Source organism: Pan troglodytes, chromosome 12, assembly GCF_028858775.2.
Source record: "Pan troglodytes isolate AG18354 chromosome 12, NHGRI_mPanTro3-v2.0_pri, whole genome shotgun sequence".
In the NCBI taxonomy this organism is placed as follows: Eukaryota; Metazoa; Chordata; class Mammalia; order Primates; family Hominidae; genus Pan; species Pan troglodytes.
In genome coordinates this window covers 96,672,338-96,691,995 of record NC_072410.2, presented here as the reverse complement: position 1 = coordinate 96,691,995, position 19,658 = coordinate 96,672,338, and the positions used below count along the sequence as shown (strand labels likewise).

Below are 19,658 nucleotides of genomic sequence, written 5' to 3'. Positions count from 1 at the left end.
ACCACCATGCCCGGCTAATTTTTTGCCTGGATAATTTTTGTATTTTTAGTAGAGACAGGGTTTCACCATGTTGGCCAGGCTGGTCTCGAACTCCTGACCTCAAGTGATCCACCTGCCTTGGCCTCCCAAACTGTTGAGATTACAGGTGTGAGCCACCGTGCCTGGCCCATTCCCTTCTTAAGACTCCTATATTTTCACTGTATTTTCTTTTCTTCTCCTGCCAGACTTCACCTTCCCACTTCCCTGGGAAAGAACCCACCCCACCCCTACAGACTCAGGAGAGTGGAGTCCATCTGGGCTGCCTGAGTCACCGGGGTGAGCAGCTCCTCCCTGGCCAGGGTGAGCGGGCTGGGTTTGGGCCAGGCTGGGGAAGGGCCTCGGTCAAGTTGGTAGGCAGGGGTCCTGCCTTCTGGTCACAGCGCTGCCTCTTTCCTGCCGTGTGACCTTAGAGCAAAGCATTTCTGCTCTTGGAGTCTCAGTTTTTTCCTCTGCAGCAGATGAGGATTGAACCACTGATCTAAAACGTCTTCTCGCTGAGAAGTGGTGTTCATCTTGTCGGCTGCCATTTCTCATGGGATTCAAGCCATAAGATGCCAGGTGTCAGTCACCTCAGAAGAGAGGGTTTTGTTTGTATTTGGTGGGGTTCTTCCGGGGGTACCGAGGCTGAGGACTGATGGATCGAGGCGGGTGGATCACTTGAGGTCGGAGTTCGAGACCAGCCTGGCCAACATGGCGAAACCCTGTCTCTACTAAAAATACAAAAATTAGCCAGGTGAAAAATTAGCCGGGCATGGTGGTGCTTGTCTGTAATCCCAGCTACATCTGTAATTCCAGCTACTCAGGAAGCTGAGGCAGGAGAATTGCTTGAACCTGGGGGGCGGAGGTTGCAGTGAGCCGAGATCGTGCCACTACACTCCCGTGAGGGAGCAGCCTAGGGACTAAGGCCCGCTGGCTCCGCAAGATCAGCCAGGCCCGCATTATCCCCCAATTACCTGCAGAGGGCGCCGCAGACACAGAGAGGGCGAGGCCGAGGCCGAGGCCATCTAAGCTTCTGGGAAGGGGGTCCCAAAGGGAGGCCCCGAGCTGGAGTCCAGGGGGCTTGGAAGGAAGAGGTGAGGACAGCAGAAAAGGAAACGCAAATTAAAAGAAGGGAACGAAGGCTGGGCGCGGTGGCTTACGCCTGTAATTCCAGCACTTTGGGAGGCCGAGGCGGGCGGATCGCTTGAGGTCAGGAGTTCAAGACCAGCCTGGCCAACATGGTGAAACCCCGTCTCTACTAAAAATACAAAAAAATTAGCCAGGAGTGGTGGCAGGTGCCTGTCATCCCAGCTACTCCGCAGGCTGAGGTGGGAGGATCGCTTGAGCCCGGGAGGTGGAGGTTGCCGTGAGCCGAGATCGCGCCACTGCACTCCAGGCTGGGCGAAAGAGTGAGACCCAGTCTCAAAAAAAGAGAAGGAAAAGAGAGAAGGGATGGTGGCGGTGGGGGAGGAAGGCGGTTTTTGTAACGATCCGAGAGGAGACCGCAGCACCGGTTACGCCCTCGAACCTCGGCCTCCTCATCTGCAGAATGGACGCAGTCCACACCGCGTGCTGTGGAAGGGTTGGAGCGCCGGTTTACATGACACAGGGCTATCGGCTAAGGGGGCGCTGGGAACGTGGAAGGTGCTCTATGGTGGGGCGCTGTAGGGTGCTCTTGGGCAGTAGGGTTGGAGTCAAATCTGGGTTGAAGTCCAACCTAGGTTGAAGTCCTGGCTGCCCCCTGACCTCTGCCCCTCAGTTTGCTCATCAGTAAAATGGGGTTAAGGAGGCTGCCTCGCCCAGCTCCACGGAGCCGGAGGTGATGAAGGTCCTGGAAGAGCAGAATTCAGAACCCGAGCTTTGGGCGGCGGAGCAGGACAGGGCGCGGGTGGGCGCGGCCTCCGGGAGGCCAGCACGAGGGGGAGCGGCGGGGCCCGGACATACCCAGCCAGAAAGAGGAGGCCGAGCCCGCGTCGACTCCGCAGATGCCGCTCGGGACTTCGTTGTCCCTCCAGGCGCCCGCCCTGGGGTCCTCCATCACCCGCCGTCACCTGGGCGCGGGGAAGCTGGCGGGAGGGGAGGCGGGGCTTGGCGGCGGCGGCGGGTGGGGGCCGGGGAGCGGGGGCAGGGGCGGGCGGACGGAGCGCGGGGCTGGGGACCCGGGGTCCCAGAAGGGGGCGCGGGGACGGGGTCCGAGGAGAGGGGGCCGGGGCGGGGCGGGGCAGGGCGAACAGGGCTGGGGGCGGAGGTCCGGGGGTGGGTCCGGCGGCGAGTCCGGGTCGGGGCGGACAGAGCAGGGGGCGGGGGTCCGGGAGGAGGGGTCCGGGGTCCGGGAGGAGGGGGCGGGGCCCGGGGGCGGGGCCGGGGTCGGCGCCCTGCGGGGAGGCCGGCCACGTGACGCCCGCGGCCCGGCGGGGCTGCCAGGCGGCGAGCGCCGCGGCGGCCCCGGGAGGTGGCGGCGGGCGCGAGAGCCTGGGCCGCGCGGGACTGACCGTCGGGGCCCCGGGACGGCGGCCCCGGGGCGCCCATGCCATGGAGAAGCTGGCGGCCGGGCTGGCCGGCCTGCGCTGGAGCATGGGCGCCTTCCCGCTCGACCTCATCGTCAGCCGCTGCCGCCTGCCCACGCTCGCCTGCCTTGGGCCAGGTACCGGGGTCGCTGGAGATGGGGACCGGGGTCCGCGGGGAAATGGTGGGCTCTCCAGCCAGGGGCAGAGGGATCGTGAGGAGGGTGCGGCATCCGCACCCTCCCAGCTCCCCGGCGTGGGCCCCGAGCGGTTCCTGGCGCGCCTCCCGGGAAACGCGGGGCCCACCCGCCAGGTCCGCCTCCTGGGCCCCGCGGACAAGCACAGGCACAGACACCGGGGACAGGGCCCGGGACAGAGTTTTCCCGCCCAGCTGGAGTCCGGAAAGGGGCCAAGCCCCTGCTCCCGCCCCGTCGGTTGCCCCCCTTTCCCCCGCTGTCCCTGGGCCCCCCGCCCCGGCCGCGCCCCCTTGGTCCCTTTGTCCCTGGCCTCTCACCTCTGTCTTCCCTCATCCCTGGGACCCGGACTCTGTCTTCCCCTTACCGCCACCCCTAGTCCTGCTCCGCCCCTCTGGGGACCCTTCTTGCACCTCCTTTCTCTTCCCTAGGAGCAGCCTCGGTGCTGGGGCGGGCAGGCCACCTTCGGGAGAGGCCGGCGGGAGCCGGGTCTGCTGCCCGGCGTGACCCCCAAACTCCCGGCCCTCCCCCAAATCTTGTCCCACTTCTTAATAGGACCTGGGGCCCCCAGCCGCTCGGCTGATGGAACCACGCATGGGGGCCCGAGAGGGTACGCCCGGAGGCTGCATGGAGCGAGGGGACCGTTTGGGGAGAGGGGGGTGCTGCTTGGTTGGGGGATGGGCGGTAGCCGGGGCTGGCAGCCAGGCCGGGGGTTTTGTGTGTGAGAAGAATAGGGGTTTGGCCCGCGTTGGCACACTCGCTTCCATGAATGCTAATGGGGCCCGCGGCCGCAGGCTCCTCTTCTCCCCGTGGGGCCCGGCAGCCCCTCCTCCGTGGCGGCCAGGAGTGGGCACAGTGGGCGTCAGCTGTCCCGGGAGCAGGCTCATGGGGGAGCATCGGCGCCCCGCCGTCGGGCAGGCCAGCGTCTAGTTCTCTGGCTCGCGGCCGAGTGGTCAGAGTGTGGTACTGTGTCTGCCTGTGAATGGAGGTCGCTGCCCTGGGGTCTTCTGGCCACTTCCCACACATCCTTTTTGGCATCTCCCCTTTCTGGGCAGCTTTTCTGAGCTCCTCGGTCTGCGTAGGGCCTCCTTTGGGCTCCCCTGCCACCTCATGCCAACTCTGGCTTGTCTCCTACTGTGCACCCCATTATAATGGTCAGTTTATTGTCTTTAGACCTGGCTGTGGGCTCCTTGAGACCGGGCATCCTTGCCCAATAAAGATTATGGATTGAATGAATGGGTGAGTGAATGAACAACTGGTGTGATGGCCCAGCTGTCTGTTGTGTGTGACGGTGTGTGGCTATGGCTGGGTCACCATCAGGGTGTGAATGTCTGGTCAGAATTGTGTGGCTTGAAGGGTAGGTCCCTGTGTGCCTGTGCATTTGGGGGCCCCTTGGCTGGAGACTGAGTTATGTTGTTTGGGTGACAAGCATCTGTCACTGTGGGCTATTGTGGTTCAGCTGTTGGTGGTCATGAGCCATGGTTACTGCTGTGTGCCCATGTGGCTGTGAAGATGGGGCTAGGACCCAGGACAGCTCTCAGAGGAGGGAGCAGAGTTGGAGGAGAGCTTCTTGGGCCCCCGGAGGTGAGGAGGTACAGGGGAAAGCTTAGACAACACCCCCAACACACACATAGTGGGGGCCAGGCCCTTCCTGCGCGTCTTGAACCGCCCCCCACCCTGCCACACACACACACACACACACACACACACACACACACACACACACGCCCACCCCACATGTACACACTTTATGGAGCCCCCAGCCATCAGAGTAAACCATTTCCCATTTGATTGGCAGAAATTTTGTAAGTTGTGCCTGAAGGAGAAAGGAAGGAGGTACTCCCTACCCCCACCCTCCCCACCAGCTGCAGCCCGGACACAGCCCCTTCTGCCTCCTGGAAGCTGGGCTGCCCCTCCTGCTCCCCTGGAAACCGTTGCTGGGGTTGGAGCCTCCAGGCCCAGACCCCTCCCAACTCCCAACACCTCTGCCCCAGAGCAGCTTCCCCCAGGCCCCAGGGCTGGGCCTCCCACTCCTGCCTTCTAAACCTGCTCTCTCAACCCCTCCAACCCTCAGCCATCACCCCTGTAACTGGGAGGATGAGGGGGCGTTGGAGGGGGTGTCAAGGAGCTGCTTCTCTGAGATGGGGTTGGGGGTTTCTGGGGACTCCCCCCTCTCCTTCGAGGTCCCCTTGACAAGGCAGTGGGTGGCTTCTCTGAGATGGGGTTGGGGGTTTCTGGGGACTCCCCCCCTCTCCTTTGAGGTCCCCTGAACAAGGCAGTGGGTGGAAAGGAAGGGCTGCCCTTGGGAGAGGCAGTAATCAGCTGCTCTAAGCCCTGTCATTCTCCTGACCCGAGCGACCCGTGGCTCTGGGGGAGCTCTCACAGCTGGGACCTTATAAGGGACAGTCCCGTCCGGGCCCTCTCCACTGCCCCAGTAGGGCCCTTCTTGCAGGGCCTAGGCCCTGACTGGGAAGCACAGCTCCAGCATCTCCTGCTCAATAAAGTCTCCCTTCGCCACCCCACCCCCAGCTGGAGCCTACTGCTGCCCTCCGGGTCCCCAGACATACTCCAGTCAGTGCCTCAAACTTGCCTAGTCTCTGGTACATCTCTGCCCACCTCCCCAGGGCCCTAAGGGCTCCTGGAGGGCAGGGGCTGGTCTGAGCTCATCCATGGGGCGCTCCCTGCTCCAGCTCAGAGCCAGGGACAGCAGGCATTCCAGCCACTGATGAACGAGGGGCCCCGTCGGGAGTCACAGCCCTGAGAGGCTCACAGCCAGCCCCACAGCCCCAGGCCCCAGCTGGCAGCCCGCCTGTCCCTTGAGCTTTGCTGACCTGGACAGGGATTGTGTGGAGCTGTCCCTCAGGGGGGCGGTCTTGGTGAGGACGTCACTGTCTGTTCTTTCTGCCCCTTCTAATGTCCTGTATTCCTTCCCCTCATCCTCTGTCCTCCTCCCCCTTCCCAGGGGAGTACGCCGAGGGCGTCAGTGAGCGAGACATCCTGCTCATCCACTCCTGCCGGCAGTGGACAACGGTGACAGCTCATACCCTGGAGGAGGGCCACTATGTCATCGGGCCCAAGATCGACATCCCCCTGCAGTACCCAGGTGTGTCCAGCCAGGACAGATGTCATAAAGCCTGTAGGGGGGTGTAGGCAGGAGGGACTGGGGCCAGGGGTAGGGGGAACGCTGGGACTAGCGAGGCGGTGATTAGGGTTAGGGTTGGAGTCAGAGCCCAGCAGTTTTCATTCTGTTCTGTGGCACTCTGGGTTTCTGGAGAGGTGGCTCACAGGTTTTTTGATTCACATTTTATTTTAAAGTAGATCTGAAACTAATGATTAAAAAATACCCACACTCTTAAATTACTACAAATCAGAGCTTAACCCTAATCAGAGGCCTTCAGGGTATACCTTCGGCTGCCACGCTTAGCCATTTTTGTGCAGACCCTCCAAGAGAACATGTCCTGCCAGGACCTTTTCTGTACCGTGCAACCAAATACCGCAGAAACCAGCGAATGCCCAAGCTGGTTACATGGCTGCACCTCTCCGCGCTGATCCTGTTTTTCCCAATTTTTGCGTTAAACCTATTGTTTCCATTGGTTGACTTTATAAGTGAATATTAAAAATTTTAGACTTTTAAAGATTATGCTAATGGACTACCTTTATTAGTTTTATATGTGATGTTGACATATAATAAGATTTTGTTTGAAGAAAGGATTCTGTTACCAAAACAGAGTACAGCCCCTTCATTTTACAGATGATGAAACGGAAGGCTTGGGGGAGGAGGTGACTTGCCCCGTGTCACACATCTAGGAAAGGAAGAGCCTGGCCAGATCCAGGTATCTCAGCTGAGGGCTGGTGTCCGCTGCACCACACCAGGAGCGTGTGGTTGCTGTCCCCTGTGTGGGAGGGATGGGAGTCTGGTGGCCCCATCCCAGAGACGTCCCCGTGTGAGCCCCGGATCCCACATCTGCCATGTGTTAAGCATGTGCTGCATGCCATATGCTGGGCCGAACATTTTTGCCATTTCATCCTCATGGCAACCTGATGAGAAAGTCTTGTCAACTCCATTTAACTCACCAGGAAACTGAGGCTCCAGGAGTTTCAGTGGCTTGCCCAGTGCCATGTTTTTTATTTCATTTTTTGTGTTTTTAGAGATGGTCTCCTTATGTTGCCCAGGATGGTCTCAAACTCCTGGTCTCAATGAAGCCTCCTGCCTCAGCCTCCCAGAGTGCTGGGATTATAGGTGTGAGTCACTGGGCCAGGCCCAGTTCTGTGTGTGTGTGTGTTTTTTCTGTTGCTCAGGCTGGAGAGGAGAGGCGCCATCTTGGCTCACTGCCTCCGAGGTTCAAGGGATTCTCCTGCCTCGGCCTACCAAGTAGCTGGGATTACAGGTGCCTGCCACCACTCTCTGCTAATTTTTGTATTTTTAGTAGAGACAGGGTTTCACCATGTTGGCCAGGCTGGTCTCAAACTCCTGACCTCAAGTGATCCGGCCGCCTTGGCCTCCCAAAGTGCTGGAATTACAGGCGTGAGCCACCAAACCCAGCCCAGTTCTGTGTTTTTAATTGCTGTGCCCAGCTGCTCCTGACAACCCCCTCACCAAGGCTGGGAAGGTCCCATTGCTTCTTCACAGGTACCCCTGCCTCCTCTGGCCCTGGGTCTCCCTGAGCCAGGAGGACAGGACTGAGCCCTTTACAGAGGCTTCTGTCTTTTACAGCCTGTGAAGTTGGTACCTGTGTACTCCACCCCCCAAACCCTTAAAAGATGCGGAAACTCACTCAGATTTCTTTCTGACCTGGGGTTCTATCTTGGGCTTGGAGCCCACTGGGGGCCTGCTCAAGCTAGAAATTTCCAAGCTTGGTTCAGGGGGAGGTCCCAGGTCTTCTGGGGATAAAAAAAGCAAAAGTTGCCTGAGCAGTGGCTCTTATATGTAATCCTAGTGCTTTGCTGAGACAGGAGGCTCCTTTGAGGCCAGCAGTTCCAGGCCAGCCTGGGCAACATAGTGAGAACAAACAAAAACAAAAACAAACAACCCTCCCCCCCCCCCCCAACAACAAATAAATTAGCTGGGTGTGGTGGCGCAGGCCTGTAGTCTGGCTACTGGGGAGACTGAAGCCAGGTGGGGGGGATCCCTTTAGTCCAGGAGGTTGAGGCTACAGTGAGTTATGATGGTACCCCTGCATTCCAGCCTGGGAGACAGAGCAAGATGGTGTTTCTAAAATAAATAAAAATTAAAAAGAAAAGAGAAAAAGAAAGGTTGGGAAAATCCCTCACTGAAAAAAACGTGACTTTAGGGACTTCATTTTGGTTGTGTCATTAAAACTCTGGGAACCCGAGGCACAGTCTCCCAGGGAACCGTGGGTCCGGGGGCTCCTAGCTCTTCCTCCCATCTCTCTGGCGCCCCTGCGTGCCTGTGTACGGTGGTGGTCTTGGAGGGGTGGTGGTCTTGGGGGGCGCGGCCCCAGCCCCATCTTTTCACGGGGCTGCTTCTGTCCGCCCGCACGGGGGAGGGGAGGCGGAGGCGGAGGCGGAGGCGGAGGCCCCTAGGAGGGCGAAGGCCGGCGGGTTAACGAGGAGGCGCTGAGTGCACGGCTGGGCTCCACGCTGATTTCTCCTAATGAATTAATAATGGCGCTCGGGCGGGCGGGGGTGGCCGGCTGCGGACCGCGGAGAGAGCGGAGGGGAAGGCCGGGGAGGGAGGAGGACGGCGACTCGCGCCGGGTGGGGCTGAAGGCACTGCTGGGTGACTCGGTCTCCAGGCTGCGGCGCTCTGCTCCGGGAGTCAGGGAGACCTGGCCTGGCCCCGTACTGTCCCCCGTCCCAGCCCCCGCCCCTGGCCCTGCGGGAGTGGCCAGGCGTCTTCCCTGAGCATGGTGCCACTTCCCCAGTGTTGGCCTTGTTTCCTGCTCAGCGTTTGGCAGATGCGCCTCTGGCCCAACTAGGATGTTTCCATTTTACAGACGGGAAATCCGAAGCCCAGAGAGATTAAATAATTTGCCCAAGGTCACACAGCTGGCTAGTGGCAGGGTGGGATTCAGCCAGATTTGTCGCACTCCAAAGCCTGAGCTTTTGCCCACGTTCTTTACTGAGTGTGTGCTGTGGGGCAGGCATGGAGAAGGGTGGTCAGCAATCCCCTGCCACAGCCCTCAGGTGCTTGGGGCTGGAAGGGAGGAGCGAGGCAGCCATGTGCTCTGAGGGCAAGGACGAGGAGGAGGGGCAGGTCAAGATGGAGCAGGTCCTTAGAGCCGTGGGGGACCTCAGGTTCCACACAGGGGGAGGCAGGAGAGGAAGCCGCCCCTGGGCTGGCGGGGAGGAAAAGGCTTCCAGGGTCCAGAGCATCACTCCCTGGAGGGCTCCCTTCCTTCCTCCCGCAGTAATGACCGGCGCTGGGCTTCAGGCTGCCGCGGAGGGGGATGGTGCTGGATGCCATGGTTACATCGATCTTTCCTGCCACATCCTCCCCCAGCTCCAGCCCTGACTTGGCTCCAAGTCGCCCCACAGGGGGCAGTGGGCATTGCTCCCTGCCTGGCTACTTGTGGTTGGGGCAGGGGCGGGGGTGGGGGGTTGTGTGTGGACTTGGGGGAGGAGGCGGGAGTGAGGGGAGGGGGCTACTCAGTGCCTGCAGTTCCTGCTTCCCAAGTCCTAGACCCCTGCTTCTTGCCTGCCCCCCTCCACATTTTTCCTCTGTTGCCCTCTAGGGCTGTGGCACTTCAGAGGCCTCTTCCCAGGAGGGTCCCAGGGCGGGGAGGGCAGGCCTGGGGGCTCCCCCGCCAGCGTTCTCCTAGCCATTTCCCCTTGTTCTGGGCTCTCATTTCTCTCCCTGCTCGGTGATGATGCTTCAGGCCCTGCCCTCTGCTCCTAACCCTGCACCATGGGTGTCTTCATCTGGGTCTCTCGCTGGGTTTAGGGGTCTCCAGGAACCCCCAGCACTGAACACACAATTGTGTGTGTGTTCATGCTAGGAGCACAGTGTGGGCATTTTTCTGGGATGAACATCCCCAAAGGGTCAAGCCCCGTGCTTTTCCTATTCCCTGAGCCATCTCTCTTGCCTCACAGCCAAGGCTGCCACCTGTGGGCTGGTGACCTTCAGTCTATTTCACTGGCCAGGTGTCCCCAAGTTCTGCATACACACTGGTGGCACCCACCCTAGGAGCACCACCTGAAGGCCCCTTTCTTGGCCTCTCCAGGATCTGCCTTGGCCCCACAACATGTTTCTTCTGGGTTCCCAGTTTTGGTTAACAGCTCTGCCATCTCCTTTTCTTTTCTTTTCTTTTTTGAGACAGAGTCTCGCTCCGTTGCCCAGGCTGGAGAGCAGTGGTGTGATCTCAGCTCACTGCAACCTCTGCCTTCCAGGTTCAAGCGATTCTCCTGCCTCAGCCTCCCAAGTAGCTGGGACTACAGGTGTGTGCCACCACACCCAGATAGTTTTTTGTATTTTTAGTAGAGATGGGGTTTCACCATGTTGGCCAGGCTGGTCTCAAACTGCTGACCTCAAGTGATCTGCCCACTTTGGCCTCCCAAAGTGCTGGGTTACAAGCGTGAGCCACCGTGCCTGGCCTGCCATCTCCATTTCTGACCAGGCTGGTGGCCTGAGTACATCATCCTGAGTCCCTTCCTTCCCCACCTCCCCCTTCTTCTGTCACCCAAGCCTGCTGGGTCTCTCTTCCCAGTATCTCTTGGTCTGTTTCTAATATTCCGTAGCTCTTCTCCAGAACCCCTTACTGGTTTGTTTACCTGACTGGTCTCCCGGTTATTTTAATAGAGCTGAACCTGGATCATGGTATTTCTTTGCTCGAAACACTCCAGTGGGTCTCATGTTGTACAGAATAAAGTTTTACTGCTTTAGCAAGGCATTCAGAGCCTTTCAAATCCCAGTTGCTGTCTGCATCCCCTCCTGTCCTCCCTCTCCCTGAGTCCTTCCCTGCAGGCACGCACCATCTCGGGCAGGTGGTCTGATTTTGTGTCTCTGTGTCTTTGTTTACAGTGTTTCTTCCACAGGGAATGCCCATTCTGTGAATTCCCTTTGATTCTTAAGGTGCAGCTCAGTGATCCTCTCAGATTCCGCCAGGCAGGTTTTGCCTACCTAGCCGTCTTGTAACTCTTTTGTCACAAGTCTGTTGTAGCACTTATCACATCCTGCCACCATTGGGTACTCATCGTCTCACCCATTATATCTGGATTTCTTTAAGGGCAGACTGTATTTTACACAGATTTGTACCCTCTGTGTGGCCTACCATAGTGTCTGACACATAGTGAGTGCTCCATCAATATCTGTGCAATAATTAAATGAATGAACTGTGACAGAAGCAACTACCAAGGGGGCTTCAGAAGCTAAAGAAGGCCCAGCACGGTGGCTCACACCTGTAATCCCAGCACTTTGGGAGGCCATAGCAGGAGGATTGCTCGAGCCCAGGAGTTTGAGACCAGCCTGGGCAACATCATGAGACCTCATCTCTAATAAAAATAAAAAATTAGCCAGGCATGGTGGCACATGCCTGTGGTCCCAGGTACTTGAGAGGCTGAGGCAGGAGGATCCCTTGAGCCCAAGAGGTTGAAGCTGCAGTGAGTTGTGATCATGCCACTGTACTCCAGCCTGGGCGACAGCAAGACCCTGTCTCAAAAAAAACACCCAGAGGCTAAAGAGTCACCTTGTCTTCTCTCGACTTGTTCCCTCACCTATTCATGGCTCTCTTCCTACTGTATAAAGCTTGAGAAGAGGCCATCCATCAGATGCCAGGGCGGCTCAGAGCTTGTTTTGTGCTCATGTGGGTATGCATATAACAGGTGTGTGGCCAGTGAGGTGAGAGAGCTTACACAGGGATGTCAGCTTCACAGACTGGCAATCACTTCCGTAAAGTCTGTGTCTCCTAGGGGCACGTGCTGAGCTTGGCAAAGCACGCAGCCCCAGACTGCAGGTTGGGAAGGCCTACTCTCAGGGAGGTGGCTTTGCTGGGTTCAGGTCAGAGCCTCTGGGAGAGTAGGATTGGATATCGGACCAGGGCAGGGTGTGGGAACAGAGCTGGGGTCAGAGTGGTTCTCCCAGGGCCTTCAAGGGCTGGGCCAGGCCCTGGTTGGCCCAGTGCCACCACCATGTGGATCAGCAGCCCAGGGCGATGCACAGGATGCCAGATGCAGGTAGGGCCCACGATCATCTGTCCCTACCCCCTCAGATGAGGACCCAGAGGCCCAGAGAGGGAAAGGAACTTGTCACGGCAAGTCAGAGGTCAGGCCGGGACTGAGCAAGGAGCCAGCATCCCGGTACCACACTGATAGTTGATCAGAGGCCAGCTGTGTCCACATGTTTGGGGCTATTTGCAGTTGGGTTTCTCTGGGCAGGTAGCCGCTAGCCTCACTGCATACCCACAGGCTCTCTATGGGGGGAGGGCTGGGCTATAGTTGCTAGGGATCTGTGCTCACCTTGCTGAGGCTGGAGCCAGATGACCAGCCCCCTTCAGCCCATGCCAGTGGAAACCTGCCTTTTGGCCCTCCTGAGTTCTGAGGGGCTGGCCGAGATTATGGTAGCAAGTGACCATGAAGGCTCTTGGGACGCAGGCTAGACTCCCAGCAGGCAGGCCCACTCCAGCAACTTTTGTCACCCACTATGCAGGGAAGTTCAAGCTCCTGGAACAGGCCCGGGATGTGCGGGAGCCAGTGAGGTACTTCAGCAGCGTGGAGGAGGTGGCCAGTGTCTTCCCTGACCGCATCTTCGTGATGGAAGCCATCACCTTCAGCGTCAAGGTCAGTCACTCCCTCACCAGGTGTGGTGTCCCCACACTACTCCTTGCCTCAGGGGCAACCCTGACTCTGGTTGGAAGGTTGCCCTCAGGATCCAAGAAGGAGAGCGGCTCCTGGGGAGACCCCTTAGGGGTCTTTGGCACAATCAAGCCATGTCAGAAGGGTGGGGAATAGGACCCACTGGGCTGAAGGACTTCCTATGAAAGGTAGTGAAGCAGGAGCGAGTGTCTGGAAGGGTCATGTTCTGACTTGGAGACTTTTCAGGGCAATCTGTCCCTAGCTGCCCCAGCACCCACTTGTAGAGGCGGTGGTTGTGGTGAGCAGGCAATGTAAATAGACCCCTGCTGTGGGGTGGGAGCAGTGGCTCATGCCTGTAATCCCAACACTTTGGGAGGCTGAGGAGGGAGGATCAACTGAGGCCAGGAGTTAGAGACCAGCCTGGGCAACATGGAGAGACCCTGTCTCTACAAAAAATGTTAAAAAAATTAGCTGGGCATAGTGGTGCGTATCTATAGTCCTAGCTACTTGGGAGGCTGAGGCGGGAGGACTGTTGCCAGGAGTTTGAGGCTGCACTGAGCTGTGAATGTGCCACTGCCCTCCAGCCTGGGCGACAGAGCAAGACCCTGTCTCAAACAAACAAACAAACAAACAAAAACAACTAAAAGCAGTCCCTGCTATGTACAGATAGTGCTGTTCTGTTTACAAACCCTTTTCTTATCCATCAATTCATTTCTCTTCACTTAGCCTTGTTGGATGGGTAGGGCATTATGATCGCCCAAATGGTAAAGACAATGATGATAAAAGTCGCCATTTACTGCATACTTTAAAATATGTTGCTGATCCAAGTAGTGGGGAAGAAAAGAAAAATATGCCACTGCACAGTCTTTTTAATCCTATAGCAGTTCTTCGAAGTAAGAGTTATCAGATATGGTCGCTAAGGCGTGGAGGGGCAACTCATTTAAGGTGGCACAGCTGCTAGTGGTCTCTCCAGGAGGAACGTGGATCTCCTGGCCTACCATCTGGTCCGAGCCCCGGGAGGGCGGAAGAGGAAGGCTGTTTTCCCTTTCCAGTCTCTGGGAGCTGGCCGTGTGGCTTTCCCTGGGACCTGGCTAAGGCCCTGCCCTGTCTCTGGGATCCCCAGGTGGTGTCGGGAGAGTTCAGCGAGGACAGCGAGGTGTACAACTTCACGCTGCATGCGGGCGACGAGCTCACTCTTATGGGCCAGGCGGAGATCCTGTGCGCCAAGACCACCAAGGAGCGCTCGCGCTTCACCACCCTCCTGCGAAAGCTGGGCCGGGCTGGGGCGCTGGCCGGGGTGGGCGGCGGCGGCCCAGCGAGCGCGGGGGCCGCGGGAGGCACTGGCGGCGGGGGCGCCAGGCCGGTCAAAGGCAAGATGCCCTGCCTCATCTGCATGAACCACCGCACCAACGAAAGCCTGAGCCTGCCCTTTCAATGCCAGGGCCGCTTCAGCACTCGCAGCCCGCTGGAGCTGCAGATGCAAGAGGGCGAGCACACGGTGCGCGCCATCATCGAGCGCGTGCGGCTGCCGGTGAACGTGCTGGTGCCCAGCCGGCCGCCGCGCAACCCCTACGACCTGCACCCGGTGCGGGAGGGTCATTGCTACAAGCTGGTTAGCATCATCTCCAAGACGGTGGTGCTGGGGCTGGCGCTGCGCCGCGAGGGCCCGGCGCCGCTGCACTTCCTGCTGCTCACGGACACGCCGCGCTTCGCGCTGCCGCAGGGCCTGCTGGCCGGGGACCCGCGCGTCGAGCGCCTGGTGCGCGACAGCGCCTCCTACTGCCGCGAGCGCTTCGACCCCGACGAGTACTCCACGGCCGTGCGCGAGGCGCCAGCGGAGCTCGCCGAAGACTGCGCCAGCCCGCGCCGCGCGCGCCTCTGCCTGCCCGCGCCGCGCGCCCCCGGGCTCGCCCGCGCCCCCGGCCCGCTAGCGCTGGCCCCCGCCGGCGAGGGCGACCAGGAGTACGTGAGCCCCGACTGGGCAGCCGCGCCCGAGCCCGCCGCGCCGCCCGCCGAGATCCCCTACGAGGAGTTGTGGGCGCACCAGGGGCCCGAGGGCCTCGTCCGGCCGCCCCCAGGGTCCGACCTCATCTCCTTCGGGGCCGCGGGACCGCCGCGTCGGGAGCCGGAAGCGCCGCCGCCTCCAGTCCCTCCCAAATCCGAGGCGGTGAGTGAGCGCGCTGGGGGCCGAGTCCCGGGTCCAGCCAGGGCCCAAAGCCCGTTCTCCTGGGCCCCGGCCCCGGAGTATGTGGCAGACGAGGTGTCTTCCTCGGCGGGGTGGGGAAGGGGAGAAGGAAAGGGCAGAAACATGCCAGGCAAAAGCATTTGTAGTAAGGGGCACTGGGGCGAGCGGTGGCGGGAGAGCTGTGGGACAGAGATGCGTGTAGGTCCCCAGCCTCAGAGGATTTGAGAGGAGCCCCGAAACACTGTTACCCAGAAGGTACCACAGAACAGGGGTCCTTTAAGTTGTTCCGTGAAAAGAAGGTTCCTTGGCGAAGTAAGCTTAGAAATGCCGTGAATGATTCCCAACCCTTTTTCCCTCCTCATGTTGGAGTCACAGAGCATTGGTAGATTAAAGGCTCTGAGAAGTCCTGCACTAAGGAATCCTGTTTATCAGAACATTTTTTCCCTGCCCGTAACACCCGTCAGCATCCCATGGAGTCCTCTTTGGGGTACACGACTTGTAGGGAGGGATGCAGGTGGCAGACGCTTCCTTCCCTCTGTCCCTTTGGCTTTCCTTTGTCCTCTGCTTTCTCTCCTTTTCCTTGAGGAGAGAGCACGTCTGCTTAACCTGTTTTGATCTACCTTTGTGTTCTTTTTCTTAACATCCATGATGGATTTCCAAGGAACAGGAAGGAGGCTGTGGGACAGGGTGTGGGTGCGTGAGATAGTCTGGGAAGGCTAGGAAGGGTGGGGTGGCTGGCTGACTGGATGAGCAGTTGGGGTGCAAGGCAGCCTATTGGCAAAGTGGGGCAAATGTCAGGCCCAGACAGCCCCCTCGCCCAGCTGCTTGGGAAGGGGAAGATAAGGAGTGCCAGCTGTTTGGAGTCGAGGTGGAGTCACCGCCCTCTGCTTGTAGGTGAAGGAGGAGTGCCGCCTGCTCAATGCCCCTCCAGTGCCTCCCCGGGGTGGCAATGGCAGCGGCCGGATCTCCAGCAGCCCCCCGGTTCCCCCTCGCTTCCCCAAGCTGCAGCCGGTACATTCCCCCAGCTCCAGCCTCTCCTACTACTCCTCTGGCCTCCAGGATGGGTGAGTCCCTGCCTTCCCTTGGTCCTGAGTTCTAAGGTAGATCGAGGCAGGGAAGGGTGAGGAGGGGGAACTACAGAGCTGAGTAAGAGGAAGTCTTGAGGCCTGGGAGATTCCCGAGGGTGCAGCTCCCTGTGCAGTGGCTCAGGGAGGGGCACTGCTGTCTGGGTGTCTTGGGGCCTGGGGCCCAGTGGCCTGTTCTGCCCACTTCAGCTTCTTTCTCTCTTAAATGTTGAGGAATGGATGGGAGCGTTGCCCTGGTCCCCTCAAGGTGGGGACTTTGCTGCAGGATAGAGAGAAGAGAGCTCCTTGCTGTTTTGAAATTTTGATTAAGTTCAGGCCAGGTGCGGTGGCTGATGCCTGTAATCCCAGCACTTTGGGAGGCCGAGTTGGGTGAATCACTTGAGGTCAGGAGTTCAAGACCAGCCTGGCTAACATGGTGAAACTCCATGTCTTCTAAAATACAAAAATTAGCTGGGCATTACGGCACATGCCTGTAATCCCAGCTACTCGGGAAGCTGAGGCAGGAGAATCGCTTGAACCCAGGAGGTGGAGGTTGCAGTGAGCCAAGATTGCACCACTGCACTCCAGCCTGGGCAACAGAGCGAGAACTCCATCTCAAAAGAAAAAAAATTGAAAGAAAATATTTTTATTAATTTCAGTTTCGTTTCATTTTTCCCCTGTGTTTTCTGACCTGGGCTGGGGGATGCTGGAAGGAAGAACATGGCCATTCCGGAGGGTCTTGGGCCGGGGCTGGGGTGCAGGCCCGTGTTGCTGAGGTCATAGTGGTGCTTGGTTGCAATGCATGTGTGACCCTATCGGGTTCCCTCTCAGCCTCACCTGTCCTATGTGTGTGTCTGTCTCTGTCCACAGGGCGGGTTCCCGCAGTGGCAGTGGCTCCCCATCGCCGGACACCTACTCCCTCTATTGCTACCCATGCACCTGGGGAGACTGCAAGGTGGGCGAGTCCTCTAGCCGCCCAGCCCCCGGTCCCCTACCCTCAACCACACAGCCCAGCCAGGCCTCCCGGGCCCTCACAGAGCCTCTGAGCGGTCGAGCCGCCTCCCTTCTGGGGGCTGACACCCCTGTTAAGACCTACCACAGCTGCCCTCCTCTATTCAAGCCCTCACATCCCCAGAAGCGCTTTGCTCCGTTTGGAGCTCTCAACCCTTTTTCCGGGCCTGCCTACCCCTCAGGCCCTTCAGCGGCCTCGTCTTCTGGGCCCACAACCACCTCGGGTCCTGTGGCTACCTCTGGCCCTGCGTATTCCCCAGGCCCAGCCTCGCCAGGCCAGGCCTATTCAGCTGCTCCCCCCTCCTCCTGCGCCCCCTCCTCCTCTTCTTCTGAATGGCAGGAACCAGCCCTGGAGCCCTTCGATCCCTTTGAGCTGGGGCAGGGCAGTTCTCCAGAGCCTGAGCTGCTGTGTTCTCAGGAGCCCAGAGCAGTGGGGACACCTGGGCCTGGACCCCGCCTTTCACCACTTGGCCCCTCCAAGGCCTTTGAGCCTGAAGGTTTGGTGCTGCACCAGGTCCCCACCCCACTGTCACCAGCTGCTCTGCAGGGACCTGAGGCGGGAGGAGCACGACTTTTTCTAACCCAAGGGCGCCTGGAAGGGCCTCCTGCCAGTCCCCGGGATGGAGCCGCAGGCTTTGGAGTCCGAGATGCCTCCTCCTGGCAGCCCCCTGCTGACCTGTCTGCGCTCTCCCTGGAGGAGGTCTCTCGCAGTCTGCGTTTCATCGGGCTCTCAGAGGATGTGGTGAGCTTCTTTGCCCGAGAACGCATCGATGGTAGCATCTTTGTGCAGCTCAGTGAGGACATCCTGGCAGATGACTTCCACCTCACCAAGCTGCAGGTCAAGAAGATCATGCAGTTCATCAAAGGCTGGAGGCCCAAGATCTGAACTGCCCAGCTGGAGCTGCACAGCTGGAATGCTGGTATGGGGGCCCCAGGTACAGCACTCCGGAGGAGCAGGTGCTGCCTGCAAGAAGGATCTATGTCGAGACTGAGGCTGCTCAGCAGCCACTGGGTGGATCCAGGGGAGATGCATGTGGAAATGTGGTCCTCTGGGGTCAGGCCCCTGCACGGGACATCTTGCCTTTGAGTGTGCAGAGTACATGGGGAAGGGGCTGGGGGCACCACTGTGTACCTGGGCCCAGTAAGGCATTTGCCGTGATTCCCACAACGGGGTCAAAAGCTGGCCTTCAGGTTGACCTAACACCTCCTCATGCCCTGCTATAGACCTTCACAAACGACTTCCACTGCTGAAGCCTGTAGGCTCTGTTTAGAGACAAGAAGATGGCTGGTAATTTAAGCACCGATTTCCCAAGTGCCCACTCTCCTTTGTGCTCTGTTGGCTTTTGGCCTAAAGCTGCCCCAGAGTGAGGGTGTAGATGTCTGTGTCTGTGAGATGCCTTTCCCTTCCCCCTCTGCTCCACCGTGGTTGAGGGGGGTGGCGCCTGGCCCCGCACACAGGTGAGTCGTGTACAAGCCTAACCCATGGCACCTCAGAGGCTCCACCTGTGGGTCCTGGTTCATGGGTGACAACTTTGGAAGAGCACAGCTTTGCAATTGACCCGACCCACTTATCTAGTTAGGAAGCCAGACACTGCCCAGATGACTCTAGCACCCTGGCTTCTGCTCTGACTTTACTGCAGTTAGTCATCCATCCGTCAGGTGGGGTTCAGTCTCAGAATACTGATTCCGTGGAAGAGCAGGTTGATTTAGGTCAGCTTCTCCTTGATTCTAGAAGCAAGCGGTAGTCAACCACCTCCAATTCTGCCAATCTCTTGCCCCCATCATTTGTCTCTGACAATACTTGGTGTTTTTCCCTGGTTTTCTGTCACTGGCACAAGAGGGTACAGTTGGGAGAGTGCGTTCCTGGAGCTCAGTCCTGCATTTGTTCACGTGCTTCACAGCAGGTCTTTGTGCCCTTGAATCTCAAACATGGGGATCTGCTTGGTACTCAGAGCTCTGGTCATTGTGTCCAACCACACACCCCACCCCACCTGTGTCCTCCATCTCACCCAGAACCACAGGGTGCCCACTAGTGTCAGGGCCCAAGGTGCCAGCCTTCTCTTCTGCCTTACCTAGTCTACCTATTTATTTCCTCCACTTTTTATCTTAAAAGTAGCTAAGCCATGCTGGTGCCCATACTCCAAGCAGGCTGCCTCAGCTCAGAGAAGTGGTCAGAGAGTAGAGCACAGGACCTGTGATGTGGGGACATTTGGTTTTCTTGCAGATCATTTAATGAATCCTCAAGGACTAATGAAATAAATGCTAGACTGCTGAAGATGAGTACAAGTGGCATTCTGGGTGCCAGCTGCTTTCTTCTTTTGAAAACAAGGCCATGGGGACCCATGGGCACAGTGTATATGCCTTCTGGCAGGAGAGGACTGATGGAGGAATGATGTGTGTGTGTGGCCATTCCCATGTCTGTGGAGGCGGCTGGTGGCAGCCTTCATTCCCTTCTGCAGGGCCCTCGCCAGCCCCTCCCTACCCTTAAAGAACCCCCACCCCAGCTTCCACTAGTTTCAACATAATTCACAACTACCTGGTGTTACTGAAGGGAAAGACCCAGGCTCAAAGCTGAATGCCACCAGCCAGGGCCCAAGCTTAGCTTCCTGCATTGGCAGAATGCCGGCTTCAGGCTCTCTCAGACCAAATTTGGAAACCTGTTAATGGCTTTGGTGCAAGGGATCAGCTCCCTACTCTGGTCATCTGAAAACCTCAACTCAGAGGTGACTTGGTTTTAGAGTCTGGCTTCCTAGTGACCAAGCAGAGCCAGACCTGATCTCCTTGCCTGCCAGTCCCAGCTACAGAGCTGGGACTAGGGACATATTTGAAGTACAACTGGAGCAGAGGCAGGAGTAACTGGTAATATCTGACAGTTTAGAATGCAGAATGTGATGGGACTGGAATTACGATTCCGCACACACTCAGCGTGGAT

General features: G+C 58.5%; 1 protein-coding gene across 3 annotated transcripts; it reads left to right on the top strand.

Annotated features, from left to right (window-relative positions):
* Positions 1 to 2,416: 2,416 nt before the first annotated feature.
* GAREM2 (GRB2 associated regulator of MAPK1 subtype 2) lies at positions 2,417 to 19,018 on the top strand. 3 transcript variants are annotated; one of them, XM_016948193.4, is made up of 7 exons: positions 2,461 to 2,662; positions 5,679 to 5,819; positions 12,321 to 12,451; positions 13,590 to 14,633; positions 15,546 to 15,715; positions 16,586 to 16,670; positions 17,067 to 19,018. In XM_016948193.4, the coding sequence occupies exons 1-7, from the start codon at positions 2,551 to 2,553 to the stop codon at positions 17,610 to 17,612; spliced, it is 2,229 nt and encodes a 742-aa protein (XP_016803682.1). In that variant the 5' UTR covers positions 2,461 to 2,550; the 3' UTR covers positions 17,613 to 19,018. The 3 variants fall into 3 exon arrangements, with proteins under 3 accessions (XP_016803681.1, XP_016803682.1, XP_009440443.2); XM_016948192.4 differs by having other exon boundaries at positions 2,417 to 2,662; positions 16,586 to 19,018; XM_009442168.5 differs by lacking the exon at positions 2,461 to 2,662 and adding an exon at positions 4,110 to 4,300 and having other exon boundaries at positions 16,586 to 19,018.
* Positions 19,019 to 19,658: the final 640 nt, after the last annotated feature.

Bases quoted from the DNA above. Each gene is read 5' to 3' on its own strand.
- GAREM2 (XM_016948192.4), top strand. From the start codon at position 2,551: ATGGAGAAGCTGGCGGCCGGGCTGGCCGGCCTGCGCTGGAGCATGGGC. The intron at 14,634-15,545 runs GTGAGTGAGCGC...CTCTGCTTGTAG, and splicing joins TCCCTCCCAAATCCGAGGCG to GTGAAGGAGGAGTGCCGCCT. The intron at 15,716-16,585 runs GTGAGTCCCTGC...CTCTGTCCACAG, and splicing joins TCCTCTGGCCTCCAGGATGG to GGCGGGTTCCCGCAGTGGCA.